This window comes from Micrasema longulum, unplaced genomic scaffold, assembly GCF_059751315.1.
Source record: "Micrasema longulum isolate JH-2025_06_02 unplaced genomic scaffold, ASM5975131v1 h1tg000080l, whole genome shotgun sequence".
Lineage (NCBI taxonomy): Eukaryota > Metazoa > Arthropoda > Insecta > Trichoptera > Brachycentridae > Micrasema > Micrasema longulum.
The window spans coordinates 254549-263448 of NW_028277286.1; the positions used below are offsets into that span (position 1 = coordinate 254549).

The following is an 8900-nucleotide window of genomic DNA, read 5'->3' on the forward strand; positions in this document are numbered from 1 at the left end:
GTATATCGTTAACAGTACCACAAAAGAAAACGGAACTTCGACAAATCTATGTTTGAACACAAATAAGAATCACAAAAATGTGTTGTGCCTATAAAGTAATTAAAAATTTGATGCTAAATGCAAATACAGATACGCACATAATTGGGGTGCCACAAAAGGTCTTCGCGTAATAAATTATCTTGTTGCATCAGTGTGTGTTTGTATCGTAATAAAAAAGGTAAGAAGAGTAGGTTAAAATTAAATTTGGAATTTTTTTTTACTAAAAGTAAAATGGTTTCATTAAATCTTTTTTAATATTTTAGTTTTTGAGTCATTTTCAACTGGCTGTTAATAAGCGAGCTTAAAATGAGAATTAAATGACAGAACTGTTTTTAACAACAAATCAATGATCACTTTTTCGTCATTTCCACAGGACTATAAATCGATTTAATATTCTGAAATAACCATAACTCAATTGGCAATACAGCCCAAAAAACAGATTTACTAGTTTTTATTAATATGCTAAATTAATTATGTAAAATCTGCTAGATTTGTTTTTATTTGTTTATTGTGATATGAGAATTTGTATAAAGAGGCATACGCGGATAGTTAACCTTCATACTTTCCATCGAAGTTCCGTGAAACTAAAACTTAACCAACATGTCTTTGTCAACTTTAACATTTTGTGCCATTTTGGTAATTACTGGCTTCGTTAATGCAAAAAATGGCTCACAGGGACCCGGTAAGATACATTTATTGTTTTATTATATCAACTGAAAAAAGGCATCACACAATATATGATAATTTTTGTTTAATGCGTTTTAAACCAATTACATGGGGAATACCAAAAACAGAGACTTAGAAAATAGTATTATGATGGATATTTTAACCGATATATACATTAGGAATGTGGAAATCAAGGCATTGCAAGGGCTCACATGTCGTTTTTTTTGTTCAGTTTTAGTCTACAAGCATTTGGTGATATTGAAAATATTGTAGGTCTTATTAGCATGTTAGTATTCAAATCACAATCCGTTTTTAATTTCATTTTTTTTTTCAAAACTTGTTTTTCTCTGTGTATGCGCCGATTGTGTATCTTTGCGATTTTTGTTTCTCCTCATAGTAAAGTAATTGTTTTGTTGTAATGAAGCATTTACCAAATTTATATAACCTGCGATTGTAAGATTGCTAGTTTCGAAATATGTAAAAAGATAATACAATGACACGAAAGATCTTAAACCTGAATTGTAATTCATATTGTTTCAAAATTTAAAATATTAAAAAAAACGTTCATTTGTTAATTATTGTGTAATCACAAAATGAAAAGTAAAATAAAAGAAGACTCAAGTAATTGGAAAAAAAAACATACTTTAAGCAATAATATTTTGAAAAAATAAACGTTTTCGTTATTTTGTGTGGTTTGATCCTTTTTTTTTTCATACAGTCAATAAAATATCAGTGGGTGGATTTATCTATTACTTATTTTGTAATATCACGACTTTTTCAAATGATTTTTTTTAGATCCAACTCGCCGTAATAGGGTTGAAGATATTAACTTGCGATATTACAATGGGTAAGTTCATAAGGAAATTAACAAAATTTATTAGGTACCTACTAGTATTCATTGCCTAGTTAATATACTTTCCAAACAGCTACTTTTTCAAGTATCTTCCAAACCATATACAAACACGCGTCCAGACTTATATAGTGTTTTGACTACGAAATTACAACTTAAATATTCTTGGAAAAATCACATAACTACAGTATCCAAAAATAAAATATGTGACCTCATGTAATGGTAACCCCCGGCCGATGACACTTTTCTTTGTATTTAGGAAAAATAATAAAAAGGATATTAAAACAAATAAATACACAGGTATATTTTAGTTGTCTGTGTACAGGCGAATAACGGGCACTGCGTTGGTACACCAACCGTCAATTTGTATACAATACAACAATATTTATAACTGTTATACATCTTATTTTTTATTTTATTTATAACTGTTTCTAGGGGAAGTTTTGGTCAATACATGGATTTCAAACTAGCGGATTCTCAAAAGATGGCCAATTTAAGAAGTTTTAAAAAACTAAATCCAACAGTTTTTTACATACATGGATTTGTAGAGACAGCTGAAAACGAAAGTGTTAGAACTGTTGTAACCGCATATCTTGATACGCAACCTAACACCAATATTGTCTTGGTAGATTGGTCAAATATGGCGTTTGGGGGATACATAACGAACGCAGCTCCTAACACAAAAAAAGTAAGAATATTCGTAACTATGTCATAAAAAATTCTTATAATGGCACAACAAACTAAAAATTCCCTTTTTAACTCAAATGTCTACCCTTGTTTCTGATCCCAATCATGAATTTGTTCAATTTATTTAAAAAATGTTGTTAAATTATTTTTTATAAATATTAAAACCTACTTTATTGTTCGCTATACTGATAAATGTATATTTTTTAATCGCGATAACTTGTTAATACAATTCCCGTGTTACTAAACATTTAACTTTAAACTGGTAAAAATATCCAATGCCATTTATGGAATAAATAAATTTTGTAATAATAGCCAAGTTGACTACGCTCCTTTCATTTCGCATATTGAATTAATCGCTTTCCAAACATTTCAATTGTCTGATTCTTCAAATAAATCAACAAAAATATGGGTTCTCAGTAAACAAAGTTTTTACTTAAAACGTAAGCCGTGTAAATACCTAGATTACCATGTTAAATTCTTATCTCTGTTTTAATATGTTTATGGAAAAATATTTTATTTTATTACAGGGAAAATCAGATAAACAATGATTTTACAAATAAATATCTGTTTATACATACTATTACAGGTAGGTGGTGCTTTAGCAAAACAAATAAAAAAAATAGTTGACAATGGACTTGATCTTGGTGGAATCCATATAGTTGGACATTCTCTAGGAGGCCAAGTGTCTGGTTTTACAGGAAAATATCTAAATCAGACCCACAACATTAAATTAAAGAGGTACAAAATTTGTTATTTACGTAGACGGATTGTAGTCCCGTGGTTATATAAAATATAGAAATCCTTACAACCGGGATGTCCCCTAAAAATTAGTGTACAGAAATCCTGATCAGGTCGTACGAGGCTTGAATCACGCTCTACCACATTGTGTTTGGTTCGTTTTTGGTATTATGTTCAGCGTTGCCACATATTTTTCAGTATTTTATATACCTACCGTAAAAACACAATCAAAACATTTTGTTTTTAAACACAAAAATGTTTACTCGGCTCTTTACATATTCATGTCCCAAATTGCTGGAAATAAAATCCATCACAAGTCGGGACTCACAGAAAATATAAAATGTAAAATTATTGACAAAAAATTAGAGGTTAAAGAAAAATAACTAGAAACTCAAATAATTTAAGTATTTATTAAGTTAAAAAAAACGGGAACAGAGTAAACGGTGCACTTAAATCGACCTTGGCAAATAAATGCTTGTAACAACAGGCAAAATTGGCAGTTCACAACGGAGTCCTGGTCCCGTCCCTGATGTATGGGAGCGAAGTATGGACTTGGAAAAACAGAGATGAAAGTAAGCTGAATGCTGTCGAAATGCGATCTCTCAGGCGAATGTGTGGTAAAACTATGTACGATTGATGCACAAATGTTGAGATTCGTACATTATGTGAGTCTGAAATAAGCACTATCGACAAAATCAAGAAAGGAGCTCTGCGCCGGTTTGAACATGTAGAGCAAATGGACAGCGAAAGAGCGGCTAAGAATATTTACAATGCGAATGTTGATGGATGCAGAAATAGAGGAAGACCGAGAAAAACATGGCATGACCAAATCCAACAAATACTTAAAGATGGACATGTCAAAAGTCGGAATAATCGGCGCGCGTGCATGAGAAGATGTATGAATGTAGAGGAAGCGAGATCTGTTTGCAAAGATAGAGTGTTGTGGCGTTCTATCCTCTCTGCCTACTCCTACGAGGAAACGGCGTGATGGTTTGTTTGTTTGTTTGTTTTATTAAGTTTAATAATAAATAGGTCGTTTTTTCGTATATTTTTGCATACATGGTTGTATCATGATTGTATGGTGATATCGACTTTTCTATGAAGATTTCGAGATATTCCTGTCCCTTCCCAATATGCATGTGCGTAATTAGTGTCCTGAAGAAGAGAGGGGTACGTCTCAAAACCGGAAGACAAAGAAAAATCGGTTAGTGGTCGTATACAAATATTTACTTACCAGTTTGACTACATAGTTAATGCGTTCAATATTAGTAATGCATAGTGTTTTTATTTATTTATTAGGTATTAATTTACAATAAAACATTTTTCTTTGGTTGAGCTTATTTAAGCTTTGTTTGTAAAAACTGGAAATGTATAACATAAGTATAAATAATATGATTTTAAAATTGTTTATTACACATAAAAAGAATAAGTGTTTTTTTTTAAAGTTTATTGTTAATGACAGTCGACAAGAAATGTCACGTGCTACGAATAATGCAAAAACCCGTATTGAGTGGAAATGTAGTACATAAGAATGAAAAATCAAATATGCTATAAAATTTGTTCATTATATATTAGACAGAAAACACAGCTTTTTAAAATAAATTTAAGGTTTATTGTTTAATAACAGGCTTCAATACGGAAATATCACATACTACGAATACGGATAAAACTATGGAATAGATTTACAATTGATTTATTTTTCAAAATCAATGCGGATATTTTGTAAAAATGTTTTAATTCATAAACTTTTAGATTAAATTATAAAAAAATACGTTTCAAAGAAAACACAACATGTTTGGACTTGACAAATGTGACGTTAAAATTCGCGACGACGTTCTATTTAAATTTAAACGGTCACAAAGAAAGGTCAAACTTTAACCGAATCTTGACAATTGTTTTATCAACCGTTTTCAAGAAAATTTCAAATATATATTTTTTTAAATTATGATACTTAAAAGTACCAAAAAAAAATTATTTTACGAGACGGTATTTCATAGACCCTTGTTCATTTAAAATTGGGATATTTCTTTACTAAAAGAAAATGCAAAACTGTGAAAAAAATAATAATCAATAACATAATTAACAATTAACAAAAATTTTACATTCTAAATAAAATTTCACAATGAATAATACTACTACTACCATCACGCCATTTCCCCGTAGGGGTATGCAAAGAGAATAAACCACTACACATGTCTATCCTGGCATATATTCCTAGCTTCTTCCACATTCATACAGTCATACATGCCCTTCGGTTCCGTCTGCTTTTGACATGACCGGACTTAAGATTTTGGTTTATCTGATCATGCCACGTCTTCCTTGGTCTTCTTCGTCTCACGTTACCGATTATTTTGCCAGATATACTTCGGTAGTCAGATGGCAGAAGGGACCATCTGTAATTTTCAAAAATGTTCAGGAGAGCTGAAATAAGGCTCAATTTTAAGGCTTTGATCAATAAAATAAAATATTTTAGTGTTATTTTGAAATAACAAATTGCCATTCCAAATAATGCTGTTTTTTTTTTTTTCTATGTGCATTTACCGAAACATTTATTAAAACTTTTGAAAACTAAAACACAGAAAAAATTACAGATGGTCCCTTCTGACATCTGACTACCGACTTGTTTTACCATTCTTTTGTCGTCTATTCATTCTACATGACCAAACCATCTCAGAGACCCTTTCTTAATCGATTGATTAACACTCTCGCCTGATTTCATCATTTGTAACCCTGTTATATATTGATTTCCCACACATTCGTCTAAGAGATCGCATTTCAACCGCGTTCACTCGGCTTTGATCCTTCCTTTGCTAGTTCCATATTTCACTTCCATACATAAGTGCTGGAACTAAAACTTCGTATTGCACTGCCAGTTTAGCTTCGATTGAAATATTTTTATTAGCAATTACTGTGCTTAGTGCGCCGTTCATTTTGTTGCCCGCATTCACTCTCCTTTCAATATCTTTTTCTACGCTTCTATCTCTTGAAAACATGCTTCCTAGATGCACAAATTCTTCTCCTTGTTCGAAACATTAGTTATGTTCATTTATTATGCAGTCACCTCACTTCCTCTTTTAAATACCATCACTTTTGACTTACTTTCGTTCATCGCCATTTCGCTCTCCAGGCATACATTATCCAGGAATAATAATTATCTGTTTATTTATAAGAAATTCACGTTCTAGTTATTTACGCAAATATTGGATTTGAATCAATTGCAGAATTTTTAATGCTTTACTATACGATTCAATTAATTTAGAATTACAGGACTAGACCCAGCGTTCCCCGGCTTCTATCCTAGCCTGTTCAGTGGTCACTTATCAGCATCTGATGCTGAATTTGTTGACGTCATTCACACGGACGCAATGCAATATGGGGCTCCAGTGAATACTGGAACTTTAGACTTTTGGCCCAATGGAGGAAACGCACTACAACCAGGATGTCCCCTATTATCAGCTCCATTTACCCCGGAAGGTAAGTACTTTAGATATCAAACTATTTAAAAAATAAAAATAAAAAAGCCACCGGTATTGAAATGTAACTACTGTTCCATTGTCAAAGAGTAAAATAATCACCAATCACTTGTTGATCAATAAAATATTATTTAAATAAATGAAGTTATGATCAATGATAATTTTACTTTGAGCAAAAAATGTGTTTTAAATATTCCTAACACATTTTTTATTCGTATTTAGGCTATTGCAGTCATTGGAGGTCTTGGCGTTTCTGGGCAGAGTCTCTTAGGACTCCAGATATATTTCCAGCAGTAGCGGCAAATTCTTACCTACAATTTGCACTACAAAATAATAAAGCAAAACCAGTTATTTACATGGGTATTGATGCTGACAACACGTAAGTAACTAAAAATAATCAAATATCTTTAACCCTTTATAGCATCATGTAGCAGTTCAGTTACAAACCATTTCGGGGCTTTACAAAATCCAAAATAAACACTTCAGTTCAGTATAAAGTATATTTTCTCATAAATAGATGATAAGGTGCTGATGTTGGTTGCTAGAAAGTTAATTTGAGTAAATATTTTTCGCTTGGTTTAAATAAGATAAATCATTTACTAATCATATTTCGTTGACAATTAAGAATACTTTGGAGCATTGTAACACCAGGTGACACAAAAATTACAATCCAATTTTCTACTGTTTTTTTCATTTAATTATGAACATTTTGAAAAACTAATCCAAAAACTTAAAATCACTAGTTCAAGACATCCTCTTTTTTGTTTCAATGTTAAATCAGTTGAGTTATAAAGGATTAACTCAATTGTAGCAAACAGACATAACCAATTTTTAAAATTTATTTTTGTATATTAAAACATTGTACAAAAAAACAACATTTAAATCCCTTGCTGTGATAACGTGGAGGGTTGTACAGATTTTTTTCTTTATTCCGATGTCATTTAAACAATGCTTCAAAACCAATAATTTATACACGATTTAATGATAAAAAAACGTACCTTACTAAAATTAATTATCGATGGTGAATATATTAATATGTAAGATGGAAACTAAATCTAGACTTTTTGTGTATAAGATTAACCTTAACTAAATTCGACCAAATTTTGTCTCGAGGTTAATTTTTTTATGTTAATTGTATTCTATACTTAACAGTGAAAAAATGTCTTCTTTGCATAAACCTTATTGGACTTAGTTCGTAAGTAAAAATGGTTCCAATTGTGTATAAGACAAGCATTTCCCTTACAGATTAATTTTTTTTCTTCATTTTCCTGATTTTCTGATTTTAATTTGGGAAATTCTGATTTTCTACAATAATATTGTGTTTCCAGATAGTGTTCATTTCACATGTCATGTAAGCGTAAATGGCCTCTTTTTTTATTTAAAAACCCCATTTTCAAAATGTATCTTTTATTTTAGCGCAACTGGAAAGTATTACTTACGAACAAAAAGTGCATCTCCGTTTGGAAAAGGACTTGAAGGAATTTAAAAGTGTTATGGACATACCTGAAAGAATAAAATATCGTTGAATTCATTAAATATTTTTCTAGTGTCGTCATTTCGTTTTATTTATGTATTGTGCGGTGTTTTTTTTTAAAATAAAATGCATTTTATTTAAACTATCTACTATTTTTATTTATTAATGATAACCTTAACCTACAAATATTAATAAGGTTTTTGTTATCTTTTGTATGCTGGTATACATATAAAATGTAAATATATTTTTCTTGTTATTTTTATATTTCCACGCTTTAATATTGTTTATTATTTTTGTATAACTGAACTCATTGTGTTATATTTTAAAAGACACTTGTGCCATATAATAAATAAATAAATAAATAATTGAATGAATTAATGATTTTCAATTTTATTTATTCATATATACATATGTACATTACAAAATGAAATATCTTAATTCGTACATATGGAAATAATTAAAATAATTGGGTAAAATTAGGTTTATACAAAAAAACAAATAAGTATACATAATATAAAGAAAAATATACACCGCAAGACAAAAAAAATTACGAGTTTACCTGCTACCGCGCCCCTTGACTTTACTGAACCCTTTTTCTAAGAAATCCTTTATCGATACCTCTTTCTTTTGTTTAATAAATTAAGGACACTATGTGTCACCTTTCTACAATATTTACATTTTAAAATGTCTCAACAGTCTTGTTTTACCCGCGTTTGAGTGAACATAACACAACAATCATGGAAAGTGCAAAGCAAATGTCGATTGCGATAAAATCCAAAATAATCACATTGTCGCAAGAAAACATATCTAATTGTGAAATATCTCGTCGAGTTGGGTATTCAGAAGGTGCAGTGAGGTTTTTATTTAAAAAAATCCAAGAAACTGGATCCATAGAACGGAATAAATGAAGCGGACGGGGGCGCGTGACATCTGCCGAGATGATCGCTTAATAAAAAAAATTGTTATGCGCGAT

At 30.5% G+C, this 8900-nt stretch overlaps 1 protein-coding gene across 1 annotated transcript; it reads left to right on the plus strand.

Annotated features, from left to right (window-relative positions):
• The first annotated feature begins 639 nt into the window (after positions 1-639).
• LOC148284890 (pancreatic triacylglycerol lipase-like) lies at positions 640-7985 on the plus strand. Its single transcript, XM_088233276.1, has 7 exons — positions 640-721; positions 1501-1552; positions 1991-2243; positions 2829-2980; positions 6240-6454; positions 6676-6832; positions 7870-7985. The coding sequence occupies exons 1-7, from the start codon at positions 640-642 to the stop codon at positions 7937-7939; spliced, it is 981 nt and encodes a 326-aa protein (XP_088089402.1). The 3' UTR covers positions 7940-7985.
• Positions 7986-8900: the final 915 nt, after the last annotated feature.

What these genes read in the sequence shown, in the direction of transcription:
- LOC148284890 (XM_088233276.1), top strand. Translation starts at nt 640, where the DNA reads ATGTCTTTGTCAACTTTAACATTTTGTGCCATTTTGGTAATTACTGGC. An exon ending in AACTTGCGATATTACAATGG is followed by an intron (nt 1,553 to 1,990) that starts GTAAGTTCATAA and finishes AACTGTTTCTAG; the next exon opens with GGGAAGTTTTGGTCAATACA. An exon ending in CACAACATTAAATTAAAGAG is followed by an intron (nt 2,981 to 6,239) that starts GTACAAAATTTG and finishes CAATTAATTTAG; the next exon opens with AATTACAGGACTAGACCCAG.